Genomic DNA, 20,568 nt, shown 5'->3' on the forward strand with positions numbered 1-20,568 from the left:
ATGCAGAAAACGCAAACCTGCCTCTAGTGTCTCTTATGCGCGGATCCGCACATTGCCTGCATGAGAGTCTGCTGCGGGTTTGCCTTGTGCAAAGAAGAAATTCCCAATTTTGGTCACCACGATCATGTAAAAAATGATGCTGAGACTCTGGAAAGAGTGCAGAGAAGAGCAACCAGGATGATGAAGGAACTGGAGGCTCAAACATATGAAGAATGGTTGCAGGAACTGGGCATGGCTGGTCTAGTGAAGAGAAGGACCAGGGGAGACAGGATAGCAGTCTTCCAATATTTGAGGGGCCGCCACAGAGAAGGGTGGCTCAAGCTATTTTCCAAGACACCTGAAGGCCAGACAAGGAATAATGGATGGAAACTGATTTTTTAAAATTTATTTTTATTTTAATTAGATTTGTATGCCGCCCTATTTCCATAGGACTCAAGGCGGCTCACAACAATTAAGATATACAATCTCAATCCAAGTAAGAAACATGTTAAAATACATATTAAACGCATATTAAAATACATTAAAAATCAAAACCCCATCAGTCCAGGCTGGGCAATTTAAACAGCCATGTTTTTAGTTCATGGCGGAAAGTGCGAAGGTCAGGGGCCAACCAGAGCCCCCAGGGGAGTTGATTCCAAAGGGTGGGTGCGCCCACAGAGAAAGCTCTACCTCTGGGGGTCGCCAGCCGACATTGTCTAACCCACGGCACCCTGAGTGGGCCCTCCCTATGAGAACGCACAGGGCGATGGGGATCTGTTGCTGGTTGCAGATGGTCCGTCCGACAGATATCCTGGGATCAAGGAGAGATTCAACCTAGAAATGAGGAGGAATTTCCTGACAGTGAGAACCATCAACCCATGGAACAGAAGTTGCCTTTGGAAGTTGTGGGAGCTTCATCCCTGGAGGCTTTCAAGAAGAGACCGGACTGCCATTGGTCAGAAACGGTGTTTGGGGGGAGGGGGGGTTGGACTAGATGACCTGCAAGGTCCCTTCCAACTCTGTTAGTCTGTAAATAAGCAGTATCCTGAATAACGGGATATCATCTTCTCGGCTGTCCTTACCACTCTCTGTAGGAACTTTCTATCAGAGGCGCAAAGCCGAATTTCCCCGTGTGCCAGCTCCAATTCCCAAGGAACGCTAGGCACGGGTTCACGCCAAGCCATGAGAGTCCAAGCGGGATCGGCCACGGGTTCGGCCTTCTGCGAGGCTGGCGTCCCCACCACCTGCTAGGCGAGGCTGGCTGCGGGAAGCGCAAAGCGGAGCCGACCTGCCCTCCTTGCAACGGGCGGGCTGGGCGGAGGCGTTCCCACGTGCACTGGGGAGAGCGGGGGGGGGGGGGGGGTTCCCCGCCTGCCCGGCCGCCCCCAGCCCTGCCCAGCATCGGAGGCGGAGCGCGGCGGAGGTTGGCTGGCTGGAGGCGCCGCCCGGTCGGTCGACGGGCGAGCCGCTGCGCAGAGCCGGGCTGGAGGAGGATGGCGGAGGCGGCGGCGGCGGCGGCACCGGTGCAGATCCGGGTGGCCGAAGCGGAGGACGACGAGCCGCGGTGGCCGAGCCCGCCGGGCGGCGGCAGCTGCAGCGAAGACGATTCCGGCCGGGGCTGCGGCGGTTTTGGAGGGGGCAAATCCAGGTAAGGGGCGAAGCTTTTGCACGGAGAGGGCGGCGACCCCAGGGACTAGCGCCTTGCTCTCCTTTTGCCCCCGGGGATGCCCGGCGGGGAGGGGGAAGTCCTGGGAGGCGGGGATCCCCTCTTGCTCCGCCAGGGCAGCCTTGGAATAAGGGGAGATTCCCCCCCCCAAGAGCCCCCCTACTGCAAAAAAGGAGGAGGGGGAGACACTGAAAAGTGGGGAGAAGCTGCAGCCCTGAAAGCGAAGGTCGCGCATGGGCTGCGGGGCTGCCAGGAGGAAAAACGGGGTGCATGAGGCATCCGTGGGGAGGGGGCTGCTTTGATGCCCGAGGGCTGCGAGACGAGGGTCGTCCTGAGTTTGCCAGGCTGGGCAGGACCCTGCTCTCTCCTGACGGGGTTTGCTGGAGAAAGTCCCAAGGGACCTCCCGCCAATAAAAAGCTTGGGGGGGGGCTTTCCTCACCTTGTGGTCCCCTCTCTGACCCGTTTTGGAGCCCCTCCTGGCACTGACTGAGTCTGGGGGTTTTTTCCAGCTCTGCGGGGGAGATCTCCATCAGAGGGGGCTGCCTTAGCCAGGGGTCCCTGCCTGGTCTGGAGCAAGAGCCCCAACGAAGTTGGATTAACCTAGTTTGTTTGTTTGTTGTCAAACCACCTTTCCCCCCATACTGTGAAGGAAGCTTGGCGAAGGCTTCCCAGCTGCTGGTACCTCCAGCTTCATCCTAGCAGATTTTGAAACGCTGGATTGGGTCAAACTGGATCAGTGTTTGGAAGAGAGACCACCAAGGAATCAGAGGGAGGGTACATTTTTTTTAAAAAAGAAAAAAAAAGGACCCCCATCCTGTGCCCCATGGTAGCTCAGCAGGCTACATGGAGAAGTGTGTAAGCTCTGCACCTGAACCTGGCTGTGAGATAGAGGTAGCCCCTGGTTCATTTAGTGGCCAAAGTTACAAAGGCTTCGGAAAGAATGACTTCATACAAATCTTGGCATCATCCATCCATCCATCCATCCCTCTCTCCCTCCCTCCCCCCTCTCTCTGTATCTATATATCATCTTATCTATCTATCTATCTATCCATCCATCCATCCATCCCAGTATCTATATATCTTATCTATCTATTGATCGATCAATCTATCGATCTATTCATCCATCCATCCATCCATCCATCCCAGTATCTATATATCTTCTTATCTATCTATCTATTGATCAATCGATCTATCGATCTATCTTTCTATCCATCCATCCAACCAACCAATCCCAGTATCTATATATCATCTAATCTATTTATTTGTCTGTCTGTCTGTCTGTCTTGGGAAGCAATGGCTGGACCAGATGGGGTCTGGACTGAAAACACCGGTGCTTCCCTGCTCTTAGGAAACCAACAGGCCCCTCCAGGCAGATGGATGTCTGTCTTGGCACCTTTGTTTCCAGCCCAGCCATTTCTAGGATATGTGTGTGTGGGGGGGGGGTATTTTCTCCAGGGGGTGAGGGATGGCCAGGGAAAATGGGGTGCTGAGCATCTCCATGTCGTTGTCAGGAAAAAAAACAAACCCAAGGAAGAGCTGGCTGATTCTTCACCCCCACTTTGCAAGGTGGAGAAAAGATTTGCATTACAGCCGATTTATCTGCCTGCAATCCTGCTGGAAAAATCCTCTGTTTTTTGTCATTTTAGTATCTCTTCCTTGTTTAAAAGCTGGGAAAGGAGAGTATTTTTTCCGCCTGAGCACAGCAGGGATGGAGGAAGAAGGGGCCAGGGTGGGCCGCCTTTCCTCCCCCCTCTCATATCCCCAAGCAAAGCCCACGTGGGCACCCTGTGCCAAGGCTGGGCCGGGGAGGAGAGCAGCATTGCTCGCCTGTTGCAAAGACGGCCGGATGTTGCAAGAAGCATTCTGGCCCCCTCCTCTCTCCCTCCTGGGCCAGATGCTGGGCAGGCAGCCGGGAAGGAGGGTCCCGTTCCCACCCACCCCTAGTCCTAGGGCGTGGGGGAAGCCATGCCGGGAAGGGGCTCTCCTGCTGACTTGGCACTGGGGCGGGCAGGAGGCGCTTCAGCTGCAAAAGAACCTCTGTAATCTGATGCTGGGGAGGAGCACAGCTGCCCTGCCCCACATCTGGTTCTCGGCAAAGCTTCCCCAGCTCAACAACTGTTTGTCTGAGTCAGCTGCTGCTCTGGAATTTTATTCTGGGGAGGGGGAGATGGACATTTCCCTTCTTTAAGCCGAACCTGGTGGGTTCCCCCCACTCCCAAACTCCCCAGCCAGCGTTTCTCATTCTTGGATAATTTAAGGGCTGGGAGATTCTGGGAGTTGAGTCAAGTATGAGAAGTACCCATATTTTTCAGAGTATAAAACGCAACTTAGTTTTTGGGGAGGAAAATAAGAAAAAAGCTGATTGGTGGGTGGACCAGCCTCCCGGAATACCCCCAATCAGCTGTTCCCAGAGGTGAATTTTAGCAACAGGTTTGTTGGTTGTGAGCTCTGTGCCTTGCTTTTTTTTTTTTCCTGCCTCTGAAACTTCTGAAACTCCATTTCAGAAAAAACTTCTTTTTCTGCCGATGAAAGCCTCCGAAACAGAGCTTCAGAAAAAAAGCCTCTGAAGCTCTGTTTGGGGGCTTTTTTTCTTAAGCTTCGTTTCTGATGTTTTTTTCAGCCTCTGAAAGCTCCCTTTGAGAAGCTGGGCGGGGCTACATTTGGAGTATAAGACACACCCAGATTTTCACCCTCTTTTTCGGGGGGGTAAAAGGTGGGTCTTATACTCTGAAAAATACGGTAACTAACTTCTCTGACCTTGGAGGAGTAGTAACGGATGCTGACCAGTTAGCCTCCAGAGACATTGCTTGGACTACAAGAGCCATAACCCCCAGCCAGCATGGGTGTGGATTATTATTATAACCACCGTACAAGTAGTTCTCGACTTACGATGAGAGTCGACTCCAACATTTCCACTGCTAAGCGAGACCATTGTTAAGTGAGGTTTTTGCCTCATAGTATGACCTTTCTTGCCACCGTTGTTAAATGAACACGGCTGTTAAGTGAATCGGGCTTCCCTATGGACTTTGCTGCTCAGAAGGTTGTAAACTGAGGATTACCTGTTATCCTCCCAATCGGGAGGGGTCTCAATAGTTGTTTATTTCTTTTAATTCCCTTCCCTTCCCAGATCAAAATGTTCCTTTGCAAGCTTCCCACACATTAGGCACACTGTTATTTTTTAATTTTTTTTTTAAGATGAACTGTTCATTGCAAAATACAGCGATTGTTCCAAAATATTTGGGAGCTCGGGATGCCCAGAGACTTAGAACGAAGATTATTTGGATTAAAAATATATATACATATTTGTTTTCCTGCTCACGGCTGGAAGCCCAACTGAATTGTGCAGACTCTTTTCATGCCTAAACCCCCTCCCCCCCACCCACCCCCCGAGCACGTTGAGCAACGTTGGAGGAATGTGCAAAGGAACAGATTCTTGGAAAGGAAAGCCACACATGCGTTTTTATTTATTTTACCAGTCCATTTTATGCAAGCTTTTCTAGAGTGGTTACGGAGAAGGTGGGTCAGATTTGTTTATTACTTGTTCCTTTCCTGGGCAATCCTCATCCTCTTTTTTTTTTCTCTCTTTCTCCCCAGTGAGAATGACGGGGATGATTCGTCCCCTGCTTGGAAGCCCCCCGAGCGCGACCTGATCCTGAAGCTGGTGGCTCAGGTAGAATATTATTTCTCCGATGACAACCTTGAAAAAGACGCTTTCCTCCTGAAGCACATCCGGCGGAACAAGATGGGGTACATCAGTGTGAAGTTGCTGACCTCGTTCAAAAAGGCAAGCACTGGGGGGGGGGGAGAGAAATGGCCTGATCAGCAGCTCTGCGGCCCATGGTTTGGAGAGAAAGGGACTGTAGGAGATGACCAGGCTGAGCAGGAGGGAGGGGTCAAATGTTTCATCAGTCATGAGTCCTTGCGTGCCCACAAGAGATCCAAGTCCAGCACACCTTGAATGCCTTTCTTATCTCCCACTCATTTCCCTTGACTGTTAGTTGGCCAGATTCTTGTAGACCTCTTAAGCTTGCAATACATCTTTGTATTCATTTGAACTGCCTGAATTCTCCTGATTTCCCGGGGGTTGACAAAAAAACCCCAAAATATATTTATTGAAAATTAAGGTCCAGGAGACCAAGATGCTCCTGTTATTATGCCAACTTTATGAAATAAAGGTTGACATGCCACTGGATTTTACAGGTTAATTTAAGTCATACAGGTAATCCTCGATTTACAGCGTTCGTTTAGCAACCATTCGAAGTTATGACAGTAGTGAAAAAAGTGACGAGACTGTTTTTCACACAACCATTGGCAGCATCCCCAAAGTCACATGATCAAAGCTCTGGACGCTTGGCAGCTGATTTATATTTATGACTGTTGGGAGTGTCCTGGGATCACGTGATCCCCTTCTGAGACCTTCTGATCAGCAAAGTCAACGGGGGATGCCAGATTCACTTAACAACCGTTAAGTGACTTAACAAGGGGAGCGGTTCATTTAACAACTGAGGCAGGGAAGATCGTAAAATGGGGCAAAATTAACAACTGCCTTGCTTAGCAACCAAAATTTTGGGCTCAAATGTGGTCGTAAGTCGAGGACTACCTGTAATTAACTGGTTGATTCTCTTTGCAGCCTTCTGTTCCTTTTTGATGCCCATCCATGGCATCCGTGGATGATTCTGGCTTTTGCTCAGATATTCTCCTCTTTCTTACCAGATCAAACAGCTGACTCGGGACTGGAGAACCACAGCTTACGCTCTCAAATATTCCGACCTTCTTGAGATGAACGAAGATGGCCGCAAAGTTCGCCGAAGCGCCCCAGTTCCCGTGTTCCCGAGCGAAAACCTCCCCAGTCGAATGCTTCTGGTCTACGACATCTCCCCAACTCAAGAGCGACACCCTTTGGATGAAGGACAGGAGAACGGAGAAGTCCGGGAGAAGGTCATGGAGCATCTCCTCAAGGCCTTCATCCAGTTCGGGGTCATCTTGTCCGTCCGGATTCTCAAACCCGGGAGGGACCTTCCGCAGGATATCAAGAAGTTCAGTGGCCGTTACAGCCCGGTGGGAACTCAAGAATGCGCCATCGTTGAGTTCGAAGAAGTGGAAGCGGCCGTCAAAGCCCACGAGTCGTTCTGCATCACGGACAAAGCCGCCATGAAGGTCATCCTCATTGGGACGAAGCCTCCAAAGAAGAAAGTCCTGAAGGAGAAGAACCAGGAGAAAAGCTCCGCCAAGGATCCGGCCAAGAGCCGTTCGATGAACAGGAGAGTTGAGGAGCTTCAAGACGTAGGCGAAGACTTGTCGGCCAACAGCTCCTCGGATCCAGAGAGCGACCCGGCGTCTCCCATGCCGAGGAGAAGCAGCTCCTCCAACAGACTGAGTCCTTCGGCCTACCCGAACCATCACCTGAGCCCAAACGTGTCTCCGAGGTCGAGTCCCTGGAACAGCCCTTCCTCCCTGCGCAAAACGTCCAGGATGTCTCCGTTGGCAGAGGACGGAAGAACCTTTCTCAGCACCAGTCCCGAGACTGGGTCCAAACGGTCAGCGGATTACTCTTCGGACAGTAGCATCACTCCTTCAAGCAGCCCCTGGGTTCAACGCCGCCGGCAAGCTCGGACTCTGGCCCGGGAGAAGACCCCTGTGGGGAGCCCGGAGCCCAGCGTCAAAAGAGCCGCCCCTGCTGGACTGCGCGTCGGCATCTTGCGTTTGCCCAGGGGGCCGGATGGAACGAAGGGCTTTCATAACAGTCACGAACGGAGCAACGTTGCCAAGAATGCATAAACTCTGTTTTGGAGCGATCCTTGGTGCTCTCTTAAGTTTGGCTGCTGCGGTAGCTCTGATGATGTTCCCTAGTTGGGTCATGAAACGTCTGCAAGAAAACCACCAAGCTCAGAGAGCACTAAAGATCCCATAGTCTTCCTCCTCCTCCTTCTTCTCTTCTCCTCCTCCTCCTCTTCTCCTCCTCTTTCTCTTCTCCTTCTTCTTCTCCTTTTTCTTCTTCTTCCTCCTCCTTCTTCTCCTCCTCCTCTTCTCCTTCTCTTCTCCTTCTCCTTCTTCCTCTCCTTCCTCCTCCTCCTCCTCTCCCTTCTAGTACTGATGGCATTACCTAGTTGGGTCATGAAACGTCTTCAAGAGAACCACCAAGCTCAGAGAGCACCAAGGAGACCCTCATTTCAGCCCTGAGCTACGAATATTCTCCTTTATTAAGTTCTGTTTTCATTCAGTGTGGACACGTCGCATCGTCTCCCATCGATGAACTCATTGCATGCAGGATACATGCAGTCCTTAACTTACGGCCGTTCATTTAGCGACCGTTCGGAGTTATGACGGTGCAGAAAAAAAATGACTTACGAGCAGTCCTCACAGTTACAACTGTTTCAGCGTCCCACGGTCACATAATTGAGATTTGAGCACTTGTGGCACCCCGGGGGTCCCTGGGGACCTTTCCTGGGGGCTTCCGACAAGCCAAGTCATGGGGGAAGCCAGATGCACGTAATGACCATGTGATTCGCTTAATGACAATGACAAAGATCATAGTCATGCATGTTCAACATGATGACTCACTTAATAACTGCATTGCTTAGCAACAGAAGTTCCGGTCCCATTTTCAGTCGTAAGATGAGGACTACCTATATATCCTCAAAGCCTTTGGCACAAGAACCGTCCTTTTATTTTTCAACAAAAGCTTTTGTATCTCCGTTGCGTCACAGGTGTTGTCCGAAGCCTCCTGTCTGCCCTTTAAAAGTTGAATTATTACTGCTATTTTTAACGCCAGCCGTCGACAAGCCTTTTAAGCTTTTATTTTATCAATGTCTGTTTTGAAAAACGTCTTTGTGCAAATATATTTAGCCAGGGCAGTCAGCCGAGTTGGCTTTGTTCCACCAGCGATGGTTGACGTCCTTCGCTCTTGTTCTCCTCCGTTATGTTTGGGGAGATTGTGACGTTCTGGGCGTTTTGTCTTGTGTCGGGAAGACCCGAGTCCAAAACCCAGGCAGGGAGGGCATTTCGGGTGGCATGAAATAAATAACACCTGCGCTTCAAACAATCTCTCAATTTGGATGGACTGAAGTGTCACATATTCTGGTAGTGGAGTTGAGGGGTCCGTGATGATTGGGGTTAGCTTTCTTTAAAAAGAGACCAAATGAGCAGGGAAAGTTGGCCAGGGTTGGGGGGAAACCCCCCGAATCCACACCTGGTGAATGGTTTTATTACAGGAGAGTCATCTTCCACGTGAGCCTGAGGGAGGGAAGGAGGAGAGGAGAAAGGGAAAGGAAGGAAGAATGAAAACAGGGAGCGGAGGGGAATGAAAACAAAGGGAAGGGAAGGGAAAGGAATGAAAACAAAGGAAAGGAGAATGAAAACAAATGGAAGAGAGAGGAAAGGAAAGGAAGGGAATGAAAGGGAAGGGAAAGGAAAGAAAGGGAAATGAATGAAAACAAAGGGAAGGGAAGGGAAGGGAAAGGAATGAAAACAGAAAGGAAAGAAGAATGAAAACAAGAGAAGAAAGGAAAGGAAAAGGAAAGGAAGGGAATGAAAACAAAGGGAAAGGAAGGGAAGGGAAAGGAAGGAAAACAGGAAAGGAAAGGAGAATGAAAACAAAGGGAAGAGAAGGGAAGGGAAAGGAAAAAGGAAGGAAAGGAAAGGGAAACACCCCATGGAAAATGGTAAAATTCAGGTTTCTTCAATCATTTAGATTTAAGAAATGTGTGCTTTAGTAGAGATATACCCCCCCCCCCCCCCCAGCCTATGATGGTAAATATCTCATGCCACAATGGTTAGGCAGCTCTAGGTACATTCCATTGTGAGATCACTGCTCTTAGCAATGGGGTGGACATACACTTACACATCCACACAGCATCCCAATTCAAATATAGGGCCGGCCAAGGGCCGGTTTGGATACAAGATGGCTTACTGCTGCTACAGGTTAAGAGTTGCGTCTGTTGGGGGGTGGGGGGGCTTATTGCATGGCTGGCTGGGGAATTCTGGGAGTTGAAGCCGACAAGTCTTAAACGCTGCCACAGTTGGAGATCCCTGCCGACGTCCAGCGAATGTGTTGAGCTCGCTGATGATTCCACGTGTTGTGGGAACGCAGAAAATGGCTTAATTTGCCAAAATATGAAACCTGAAATTTGCCTGGTTTCATATCTTGGCAAATTCAGCCTTTGGGTGGGCTGGGTGGAATCACGATTGGGATTTCATGTTAGATTTTTGAGTTGGTAGGACTGTCCGTATTTATTGATTTTGGTGAAAAAGAAAGGGAGTTTAATATGTCATGGACCTTTGGGGTTTTGTCGTTTTGTTTCTTGTAGACCACTTGTTCCTCCTTACGCCATTGCTCCTGACTACTACGGTGATAGACCTCCGTATCTCTATTTTCCCAGTCCTGTAAGTCTGGCCTTTCCACCTCCTTTGGGGGGGGGTTGATTTCGTGAACCTGTAGAAGCAGCCGAGCAGTCTTCCTCAACTCTAGATCCCTCGGATCTCAACTCCCAGAATTCTCAACTCACGTTGGTTAAGAGTGATGGGAGATGGACACCTCTGAAGCTCCAGATTGGAGAAGATTGTTCGAAGTCTAGATGACTTGACAACACTGGGAAGATTCAACTATATTGGCCTAAATATTAGATCGGTGTTTCTCAACCTTGGCCACTTGAAGATGGGTGGACGTCAACTTCCAGAATTCCCCAACCAGCCATGACTTCAAGATGTGTTGATGTCCACACGTGTCCCAAGAGGCAAAGGTTGAGAAACACTGCATTAGAAACCAAACACGATTGAGTTGGAGAACAAGGCTGCCTCTGCGGAAGTAGAGAGAGGCTCTCTTTCTAGGATGTTGTAGCTGCAAGGGTTCTGCCTTGAGCAGAAGTTTGGACGTAGAATGATCTTCAACAGCCCATGTTTTGCACCACATTGTAACTAACCATGGCTCTGAGACGTCATTTTATTTGACCTGGTTCTGGTATGGAGGATCCAAACATGAACCCAGTATTGTTACAAGGTAATGCTTTACCAAGGGACACCGTGGCTCAACAGCTAAGACGCTGAGCTTGTCGATCAAAAGGTTGGCAGTTCAGCGGTTCGAATCCCTAGTGCCGCGTAACGGGGTGAGCTCCGTTACTTGTCCCAGCTTCTGCCAACCTAGCAGCTCGAAAGCAGGTAAAAAATGCAAGTAGAAAAATAGGGACCACCTTTGGTGGGAAGGGAACAGCGTTCCGTGGGCCTTTGGCGTTGAGTCATGCCGGCCACATGACCACAGAGACGTCTTCCGACAGCGCTGGCTCTTCGGCTTTGAAATGGAGATGAGCACCACCCCCTAGAGTCAGGAATGACTAGCACATATGTGCAAGGGGAACCTTTACCTTTAATGCTTTACCCCACCTCATCTCATGATGGGTGGATGGATTTAAAACAGAAGCAGAAGAATCTTTGAAGGACTTCTTCAAAGCTTGGGCTGTCCCACCAGGATTATTCAATGAGGAAGCACCAAAACTATCCACTTCGGTGCCTGTTTCTCTTATTTAAGCAACTCTTAAAAATGGCCCTTCCTCCAACACAAGGGAGTTAATTTATTTTCTTCTCCTCGAGATTGTAGACCACCACGGGTACATGAGAGAAGCGATCAAACAACGGGGAGCAATGATCATTGATAGGACTCAGGAGACAGGTAAAAACCACAGTGGGAGGTTAATGCCAGATCCATTATGGTTGTAAGTCGAGGACTACCTAGATGGATCCATAGAAAAAATTTGGGATTCTCCCTTTCAGGACCTGGCCCTGCCTGGGAACAAAAGTGGATTAATTACGTCAAAGTGATCAACTCCATCAATCCTTGGAGAGCGGCTGGGAAACCATTCGGTCAGTGATGGCGGCTTCTTTCTCTGTGTCTCCCATCTGTTGAGGGTCCTTCAGGCAGGTTCTTCATCACTCATGGGTGGGAAGACACCTTCTGCTAAACCCTGGCTTCACTACAGCTTGGTGAGAAGGCCCCAGTCATGGCTAGGCTCTAAGCCAGGGCTCTCTCCAAACTTGGTAACTGTAAGACTTGTGGACTTCGACTCCCAGAATCCCTCAGCCAGCTTTAAGACTTGTGGACTTTTAACTCCCAGAATTCCTGAGCCGGCCATGCTGACTGAGGAATTCTGGGAGCCGAAGTCCACAAGTCTTCAAGTTGCCACGTTTGGAGAGCCCTGCTCTAAACCACCATAGCCAGCTTCGTTTGAGGTGTGAACCCAAACTGAATTTATTTTATGGCTGCGCACCAGGTAAAAATCCAGTTGTTTTTTCTCATCTTTCTCTTTTTGTATTAACTGATGAATGTATGCCTTGCTTTTCTTGTTTCTGCCAAAGTTTAGGCTTAGGATGACCACCCTGCTCAAAGACAGCTTGCAAAGTATAGCCAGGATTCACCGAACCATGATTAGGCATCCACAAAGGCAGCTCTGGTTTAGCCTCAGCTTTGGGTGAATCAACCTACTTCCCACCTACCCAATTGGACACATTTTTGTTATATCCCCTTCCCCCCCCCAAAAAAAATAATAATTAAGGTGCAGAGCAGCCTTATCTCGTACTGTTCAGAGTCATCAATATGATAATCATCACAGGGGTGAAATCCAGCTGGTTGCAACCGGTTCTGAAGAACCGGTAGCGGAAATTTTGAGCAGTTCAGAGAACTGGCAAATATCACCTCTGGCTGGCCTCCAAGTGGCGTGGGAATGGGGATTTTGCAGTATTCTTCCCCTGCCACAGCCACCAAGCCACACCACGCCCACCAAGTCACGCCCACAGAACCGGTAGTAAGAAAATTTGGATTTCACCACTGAATCATCATCATCATATTCTGTCGCTGTTAGGAAACACCGTCTTGTTTTGTAGGAATCCCGACATTTGGGGATACAGGTAGTCCTCATCTTATGACTCTACATTTAGCGACTGTCCAAAATCACAGCAGTGCTTTAAAAAAGGGACTTATGACTGGTCCTCGCACTTATGACCGTCGCAGCACCCGTCCCACGATTGCAATTCGAACGCTTGTATGCAATTTACAAGAGTTGCATGTGATCCTCCTTTGTGACCTTCCCAGGGGGCTGAGAGAAGCAGAGTCAAAATGGGGGAAGAAGCCGGTTTCATTTAGTGACCAAGTGATTCACTTAACAACCAGGGGGGAAAAAGCTTATAAAATTGGGTACGGTTGATATAACGGCTCACTTAAGGATCGCATTGCTTAGCAGCAAAAGTTCCGGCCTCAATTATGGTCATAACTCAAGGACTACCCCTATTTTCTACCGATTCTAGCTTCTTGGCCCTTGCCTGTTATCATTCTCTTTGGCCCTTTGCAGTGTGCGACCGCCTCTGGCTCTGGACTTCCTGAAAAGCGAGGGAAGGAAGGAAGGAAAGAAAAAAAGAAAGAAAGAAAATCCACCGGAATCTCCTGTAAACCTTTGGAGACTTTTATTAAATTTGCCAGTTCCCAGGTGACCCCAGCAGGCCGGGCTAAATGGAGGCCAGCTTTTCTCTTTGAAAACTTCGGAGGGGGCAGCAGGGGGATTGAGGGGGGGGGAGGCAAAATCTGGAAGGTGTTGGAGGAAAACCCCAACTTTTAAAGGGAGGGGGAGGAAATATTCCGAATTGGGGACCGTTTAATTCCATATATTGTGTTATTTTCCCCCCCCTAGATTTATTTTCTGTATCATAAAACGTCCCAGAAAACTTTTAAAAAATTGTATTAAATGGAAAAGTAACAATATGGGAGCTAGCAGAAATGATAAAAAGACAGAAAAAATGATAAAACTCCAGGCCCAGCAGAATTTTTAGAGTTGGGGACCGTTAAGGATCTGTCTCTCCATCTTCCCTTCAGAATCCAGAGGCTGCTCGGATATGAAGCATGGAAGTGGGATCAAGCTTCTTGGGGGAGGAGGAATGGGTTAAATTCTCATTTTATGGATATTGTAGTCTTTCTTAGTACTGCAAAAAGATACACACACACACCCTTGTCTTAAGGTTTAAGAGAGCTACCAAGCGTCCAACAGCTCCTCTTTGCCCCAGAGAATCAGAGACGAAACCGAGCTGATATTTGAGCCAAGCACCCAAATTTTGATCACACGACCGTGGGCAATGCTACGACGGTCGTAAGAATGAGGAACAGTCTTAGGTACGAATAGTCCTCGACTTAACAACAGTTCATTTAGGGACTGTTCCAAGTTTCAATGGGACTGAAAAAAGCAACATGTCCTTTTTTCACACTTAACGACCGACGCAGCCTCCCCACAGTCACAGGATCAAAATTCAGGCTCTTGGCAAACTGCTAGCTGCAGGAAGGCCTGCTAGGCCCAAAACGGGGCTTGGGGGGGTGTGGCCCGCCTCCCCCAGCCCGTTTCTGGGCCCAGGAGGCTGCAGGGAGGCTTGCTAGGCCAAAAACGTGGGATTGGGGGAGTCGGGCGCACATGCGTGGGGACTGACGGACACCGCATTGCATTATGGGTGCCGGCACACAACGAGAAAAAGCTTAGCCATCACTGCCCTAATTGCTTAACAGATGTGGGGCTAACTTAACAATGGCAATGATTCGCTGAACAGCCATGGCAAGGAAAGTCGTAAAAGGAGACAAAAGTCCACCAATGTCTCACTTAGCAACCTAAACTTTGGGCACAATTGTGGCCGTAACTAGAGGACCGCCTGTCCATTTCCGGTGCCGTTGTAACTTTGAACAGTTCCTGAAGGGACGGTTGTAAGTTGAGGACCCTCCGTGTAGATCCAACTGACAAAGCCAACCAAAAACTCACCCAGCCAACCCTCCACGAATCCTACAACGGGCGTCTTGGTGCTCTTCAATGAAGTTCCTCTAGCAGGACCGACTTCAGCGTCCGCCATCGCTCCTTCAGCTTCGACTTCGTGTGGCCGCAGGCAAAGACGTGGTCAATGGCCTCGGAGGAGAGCGCCCAGATTTGCTCGTCGGATAACTGGAAGGTCTCGGCCACCAGCTGGTACTCCCTGGACAACTCAGTGGCAAAAACGCCTTTATCGTCCGTCTGGGAAGGAGACAAAACCACGAGAAGCAAGAGGCTCCTTCCTGCTTTGGGGTTTCAGAAAAGGTGGCTTAGCAAAGCCAACGTCTAAAGGAGGAGGCTCCAGGTAAGCTCAGGGTGGACACGAGGGGTCCTTGGTGCTCCCTGAGCTTGGGGGTTTTCCTTGCAGCCATTTCACGACCCAACTGGGGAACATCATCAGTGCTGGGAGGGAGTGTGGAGAAAAGGGGGAGGAGGAGTGGGGGAGGAGAAGAAGAGGAGGGGAGGTAAAGAGAAGGAGAGCAGGAGGAGGACAATGACTGTGGGCTCCTTGGTGCTCTCTGAGTTTGGTGGTTTTCTTGTAGACGTTTCCCCACCCAGCTGGGGAACATCATCAGTGCCAGAAGGGAGTGAGGTTTGTGATACGAAGGAGGAGGATTGTGGGGGCCTTAGTGCTCTCTGAGCTTGATGATTGTCCTGCAGTCGTTTCATTACCCAACCAGGTAACAATATCAATGCTAGAAGGGAAACGGGTTTGCAGAGAGGAGGAGGAGGAGGAGGAGGAGAACTGTGGGGTCTTTAGAGCTTGGTTGTTTTCCTGTAGACATTTCACGACCCAAAATAAGTAACATCGCCAGAGTTAGTCAATGCTTGTCTTCACTAGCCCTGATAATATTACCTAATTTGGGCCATGAAACTTCTGCAAGAGAGCAACCAGGCTCAGAGAGCGCCAAGGAGCCTTCAAGCAAACTTCTGGCTTTTTTTTTTAAAGGACTGGATGAATTTAGACAGCCATGCGGGGCCCCTAGCATTTAGAAAGAAGGCCCTGCTTTGTCCCCAGGAGAATCCAAAGCCCCTTACACAGAGGACCACGGGATGACCCAGGCGGTACCAGAATCCAAAATGGTGTTGAGCCTTGGAGGGCACCGTCTCGGCTTTCAGGTTGGACGTCAGGCAGAGTTCTGGGGGGGGGCAAACAGGAATAGTATGAAGCCAACTCACAAAAACTGGTGGGGTAAAACATCAAAGCTAGTTTAGTTCATTGCTGCTCAACTTTAGCAGTTTTCAGAGGGATGGACCTCAGCTCCCAGAATTCCCCAGCTAGCACGCCAGCGTTTCAAACTTAAAAGGGCCCACCTACTCATTCCTAATAGTGCTTTTCTTAACACAGAACATCAGACTGCCCAGTACAAGTGGTGGATTCCAGTTCCATCATCCCCAGCCAACCCACCACTCATCGCCCAGCTTCGGTCCCAAGTCCTTCCTTGCCTAGAGGTATCCTGTTTCGCCTCACGAGGTCCACCAGATCCTGTGTGGCCAATTCTGATGTTTGAAGAAACGTCCCGTGTCCGATTCGGTCGGGGCAAAGACCCAGAAGCAGCCGGGTTTCGTCCTCCTGATTTGGGATCTGGAAATAAAGACGTGTTGTGAGGTTTCATGACCCAGCTAGGTAACGTCATCGGTGCTAGGCAGTGTGTGACTTACTCCTTGCCTTCTTCGAGATCTTCTACTTCTAGTCCATCAACTAGAAGATGCCCTGGTGATCTCTCTCCACGTACATATGTGATCCTATCAAGCGCAGAGCTTTCTCGGGGAGACCAGTCCAGGGTGATCACTGCTCAAACCAGAGGTGAAATTCAAAATTTTTCCCTACCGGTTCTGTGGGCGTGGCTTGGTGGGCGTGGCTTGGTGGTCATGTGACCAGGAAAACCAACTATCATACTGTACACAAAAACTACACAACTGACTCACACACAAGGCAAAAGCAGCTGGACTTCACACAAAATGCCCCTACAACAAGCAGGAACCTCACAGAGTCACAGAGAGCTCAAAAACAAACTATCACACTTTATACAAAAATACCGGTTTGGGCGATAGGTAGTAAAAAAATAATTTAAAAAGTAAAAAAAAAAGTTCCTATGATCCCACACCACAGCTGATGGTCGGAACCTTTTTTTTAAACTTTTTTTTAGCATTTTTTATACTATCTATTACCCAAACTGGTAGAAAAAAAATGCTTTAAAAAGTTTTTAAAAAGTTCAGACGATCAGCTGCACGATCGTGGGAACTTTTTTTTTTACTTTTTAAAGATTTTTTTTTTACTACCACTTCGCCCGAACCAGTAGCTCAAACCCATTTAATGAGCCTTCTCGCCACAAACCCAGAAGAATGCTCAGCCAGCATCCAAGCGTTACCTCTGAAAGATGCAACGTCAGCTTCAAACCAGCTTTCTTGGCTTCCAGAAGAGGCTCCAAGAAATCCTGGCCGTGTCCCACCTTCAAGATAGAAAAATGATAGCAAATACAGTCCCATAAAATAATTACCTGACACACCCATTAAAAAAAAAAAACCCACCCATAGCTCAAGAGTCTACTTTCTGAGAAAGCTTACTTTCGGATTTCCACTGAGGTCCAGACCAAGGACCACACCATCGGTGGAGAGCAAAAAATCTCCTGCCAACTTCACGGTTTCCTTGGCAGCAGCTGCCCCCTTGCTTCTGTCCACAGATACGAGAAACCTGGAATGTATAAAACTCCCTGGGAACTAGGGAAGCCAAGGAATAGCACCAAGGAAGCGGGGAAGTTTTAAACTTAAAAAACTGAAATGATTTCTGAATATTTCAGAGGGTTAGGGCCTTCAAGGGCATTTTGGATGGATGATGAAAAGTTAAATGGAGACGAAAAACAATGCAAAGATTTCCCTGCTGGAAAAGAAACAGGGAGATTTCTCGCTTGGGGTCCATCCAGTCTCTGCTGGGAATTTGGTGTTACAAACTGGTAGAACTTGGCATCCTGTGGTAAGCCAGAGGTCTTCAAACTTGGCAACTTTAAGATTTGTGGACTTCAACTCCCAGAATATGAGCATAGCTGGCTGGAGAATTCTGGGAGTTGAAGTCCACAAGTCTTAAAGCTGCCAAATTTGAAGACCTCTGTGGTAAGCTATGATTTAGCCATAGTCACTGAAAAAAACCCATCCTGGGTTCACTCACCACCCCAAACAAGCAATTTTGCAATGTGAAACTGGATTCTTGAGAACTCAGAATCACGGACAGCCTAACATACCTTACATCTATATCCAATCCCTCTTCCTGACACTGCTTGATGCCCTCAAGGACAGCTTCCACGTATGTTCGTATGGTCATGCCTGCAAATGAGGGAAAACAAAGATCATTTATCCAGCTGCAAACAAGGAATACATTCAAGATTTTTTTTCTCGGCCAGCTTGTTTTGAGGTATAATTGGGCTACCAGGCCATCTCATCAACCATCTGGAGATGGTTTCCTTCAAAACCAGCCCAACTTTGCTGAGATGACATTTCAGGAAAAGGAAAGTTACCTGAACTTTTCTCCTCCCTGGGCGTGCTCCTTAATTCAAGATATTTGACTCCATCTGTAGCAAATTCCCGAATAACATCTTTGGTTACCTAAAAAAATAAACAAAAAAAGGCCAGGGATGGATTTGAAGAAGCCTACCACACCAGAGTTGAGGCGAAGCTAAGAAAGGTTTTACCTTCAGCTACATCCAATTGGTATATTTTTCTCAAACTTGGCAGCATTAAGATGGATGCTAAAGCTGGCAAGGTTGAGAAAACACTGATCTAGTCACTCCAATAAGCATAGAAATATACAGGTAGTCCTCCACCAATCGTGAAATCCAAATTTTTTTACATTGGTTCTGTCCTTGTGATCTGGGTTCAAAATAACTTACCATTAATATATCTTCAGGTCTGCTGGTCATCTGGTGTATGAACTGGAACATCTGGAAACATCTGCATGGACCAGCATGTAAGAATGGTGTTAGTAAGAACCACAGCAACTTGGACAAGCTGGGAAAATGTAAATATACAGCAACCAGCATAGTTGAAGTCCACCCATCTTCAAGCTTCCAAGGTTGAGAAACACTGATATACAGCCATCTTCGACTTACGGCCACAATTGAGCCCAAGATGTTTCTGTTGTTAAGCGAGACAAGGACCACCTATATGCTCTCCAAGGTGCCCCCTCCCCCCCGAAGCCAGACTCACTCTTCCAGGGTCCTTTTCGCCCCCTTGTCAATCGCCACCATTTCCTCTCCGATCCGAAGGTGCGGCTTCTGCGCCATCAGCTTCTTCATGGTGGCAGAACTGATGGAGCCGTTTAAGTGGGCGTGGAGCTCCTAAAACGGAAAGAGGAAAGGATTCGTCTCCTTGGAAGCACCTTGGGAAGAGAATTTGTCCCCTCCGAATCCCCGGGGGCTGAGCTTTTCCCTAAAAAAAAGGCATTTAATTCTACTCAGGTGCCCAGAAAGGGAGACAGAAGAAAGTGTCTTTTTTCATCCACCTCTGAAAGATTCCTGGAGAATTAGTGAAAAATCCCAGTGAATTTTCTAGCACCGCGTTTCTCAAACTTGTTAACTTTTGGATGTATGGACTTCAACTCCCAGAATCCCCCAGCCAGCATAGCTGGCTGGGGAATTCTGGGCGTTACAAGTCCATTCATCTAAAAGTTGCCATGGTTGAGAAAAATTGTTTTAGCACAGGGCTTTTCAACCGAGGCCGCTGTTAAGGTGGGTGGACTTCACCTCCCAGAATTCCTCAGCCACGTTTTCAGATGCATGGATGGACTTCAGTTCCCAGAATTCCCCAGCCAGCATTCTGAATTCTGGGCGTTGCGGTCCATTCATCTTAAAAAAATTGCCAAGGTTGAAAAAAAAATGTTTTAGCAGGCTGCTTTTTCAACCGTGGCCTCTGTAAAGGGGACTTCAGCTCCCAGAATTCCTCAGCCAGCATGCTTTAACCTGGACTTAAACACCCAGAATCCCCCAGCCATTCTACAGGGGGCCAAGCTTGAAAACCCTGCAAACAGCTGCAAACAGCTGGTGCCAAAGATCCGGCTAACTTCAGTTTCTTCTTGGGCATAGATGTTGGCTTTAAAAGGACCCGCGAGGCTCTTAACCATTCACACATTCACAGCCACAGGACCCTCCCGATGGCCACTGGGTTCCCCGCACATTGAAAGCAGCTGGAGGCTTGGCTGCCCTGACCAGCCCAGCCCGGGCGAGGGAGCCTCTGCTGGGGTCTCCCCCAGTTCCGTCCCCTTCCCTGGAGACCCCCGGCCCGCCACCCGCGGGGAAAAGCGCTCCGACGCCCAGTGCAGCTTCTGCTCCGGGGATGCAACCGAGCAGGAGCCGCGCCTGGCCGCTTCTCACCACTTTGGGCAGCCGCTGGAAGAAGCGGGGCGCCCGCCCGGCTGCAGCCGCCTCCGCCATCGCCCGCAGCTGCTTTCCCGGGGCGGGACGGAGACGCTGCCCGCCTCTCGCGGGCGGAGCTCGGGTGCCGCTTCTGCAGCAGCCGCCCCGGGGAGAGTCCGCTTCCCATCCTCCCCAGCCAGCAGACTATCTCATCTCTGCAGCTGGGTGGGATTGCAACTCCCATCGTTCCCAGCCGGCTGGGGAGGAAGGAGACCGCCGTGCAATGCCGCTGGGTGGGGCGGGGGGGTGAAGGGAAGGCTGCAGGGGCGCCCACCCCCAAGCAACGGGCAACGAGGCAAGGCTCAAAGGGATTGAGGCTGCAGGGATCACACGACCCATGCGCCTCGCCTACTTAGGGAATCCCCGCAAACCCCCCTTTTGGGAAGCATTGAACCGTATGCAAACAATTGCACAAGGGGCAGAACACCCAAACCAGGTTGAATTCTTGCCCAAGGTGCAAAACTTCGGAACCAGGTTGAATTTTTTGCACAAGTTACAAAACTCCCAAACCAGGTTGCATTAACCAAGTTGGCTTGTTGCGCCACCGCAGCCACCCAGACTCGGCGGATTCGCCTTCTGCCAAGCCACTCAGCGCGTCGATGCCCCCTCCGGCCCTCGCGGGGGCGACCGAGAGCGACCGCCGAGGACTAAGAGAAAAAAAGGAACGCCCAACAGCCCAGAAGCGGCTTTTTCCTT

At 49.5% G+C, this 20,568-nt stretch overlaps 3 protein-coding genes across 5 annotated transcripts; 2 read left to right on the forward strand and 1 right to left on the reverse strand.

Annotated features, from left to right (window-relative positions):
* The first annotated feature begins 1,378 nt into the window (after positions 1–1,378).
* LARP6 (La ribonucleoprotein 6, translational regulator) lies at positions 1,379–8,685 on the forward strand. The gene is made up of 3 exons (XM_034409434.3): positions 1,379–1,627; positions 5,241–5,430; positions 6,360–8,685. The coding sequence occupies exons 1-3, from the start codon at positions 1,473–1,475 to the stop codon at positions 7,422–7,424; spliced, it is 1,410 nt and encodes a 469-aa protein (XP_034265325.2). The 5' UTR covers positions 1,379–1,472; the 3' UTR covers positions 7,425–8,685.
* Positions 8,686–9,460: 775 nt separating this feature from the next.
* LOC148112182 (uncharacterized) lies at positions 9,461–13,118 on the forward strand. Of its 3 annotated transcripts, none has more exons than XM_087878268.1 (5): positions 9,461–9,566; positions 9,953–10,028; positions 11,229–11,307; positions 11,409–11,498; positions 12,980–13,118. In XM_087878268.1, the coding sequence occupies exons 1-5, from the start codon at positions 9,466–9,468 to the stop codon at positions 13,009–13,011; spliced, it is 378 nt and encodes a 125-aa protein (XP_087734394.1). In that variant the 5' UTR covers positions 9,461–9,465; the 3' UTR covers positions 13,012–13,118. The 3 variants fall into 3 exon arrangements, 1 of the variants encoding a protein (XP_087734394.1); XR_015729814.1 differs by having other exon boundaries at positions 9,480–9,566; positions 11,236–11,307; XR_015729813.1 differs by having other exon boundaries at positions 9,497–9,573.
* MAPDA (N6-Methyl-AMP deaminase) lies at positions 13,075–20,497 on the reverse strand. Its single transcript, XM_034409433.3, has 10 exons — positions 19,831–20,497; positions 18,668–18,798; positions 18,352–18,412; positions 17,980–18,067; positions 17,707–17,788; positions 17,036–17,162; positions 16,840–16,920; positions 15,914–16,052; positions 15,506–15,606; positions 13,075–14,668 (listed from the first exon to the last, which is right to left on the reverse strand). The coding sequence occupies exons 1-10, from the start codon at positions 19,888–19,890 to the stop codon at positions 14,468–14,470; spliced, it is 1,071 nt and encodes a 356-aa protein (XP_034265324.2). The 5' UTR covers positions 19,891–20,497; the 3' UTR covers positions 13,075–14,467.
* Positions 20,498–20,568: the final 71 nt, after the last annotated feature.

The sequence above is a fragment of the Pantherophis guttatus genome, chromosome 13, assembly GCF_059756535.1.
Source record: "Pantherophis guttatus breed Tessera chromosome 13, ASM5975653v1, whole genome shotgun sequence".
Taxonomy (NCBI): Eukaryota; Metazoa; Chordata; class Lepidosauria; order Squamata; family Colubridae; genus Pantherophis; species Pantherophis guttatus.

Excerpts from the sequence above, each read along its gene's own strand:
- LARP6 (XM_034409434.3), top strand. The coding sequence starts at position 1,473 with ATGGCGGAGGCGGCGGCGGCGGCGGCACCGGTGCAGATCCGGGTGGCC. Across the intron at positions 1,628-5,240 it reads TTTGGAGGGGGCAAATCCAG|TGAGAATGACGGGGATGATT; the intron begins GTAAGGGGCGAA and ends CTTTCTCCCCAG. Across the intron at positions 5,431-6,359 it reads TGCTGACCTCGTTCAAAAAG|ATCAAACAGCTGACTCGGGA; the intron begins GCAAGCACTGGG and ends CTTTCTTACCAG.
- LOC148112182 (XM_087878268.1), top strand. The coding sequence starts at position 9,466 with ATGGGGTGGACATACACTTACACATCCACACAGCATCCCAATTCAAAT. Across the intron at positions 9,567-9,952 it reads ATGGCTTACTGCTGCTACAG|ACCACTTGTTCCTCCTTACG; the intron begins GTTAAGAGTTGC and ends TGTTTCTTGTAG. Across the intron at positions 11,499-12,979 it reads AGCGGCTGGGAAACCATTCG|TGTGCGACCGCCTCTGGCTC; the intron begins GTCAGTGATGGC and ends GGCCCTTTGCAG.
- MAPDA (XM_034409433.3), bottom strand. The coding sequence starts at position 19,890 with ATGGCGGAGGCGGCTGCAGCCGGGCGGGCGCCCCGCTTCTTCCAGCGG. Across the intron at positions 16,053-16,839 it reads TGACGTTGCATCTTTCAGAG|ATCCCAAATCAGGAGGACGA; the intron begins GTAACGCTTGGA and ends CTTTATTTCCAG. Across the intron at positions 14,669-15,505 it reads GTCATCCCGTGGTCCTCTGT|ACGGACGATAAAGGCGTTTT; the intron begins GTAAGGGGCTTT and ends TCTCCTTCCCAG.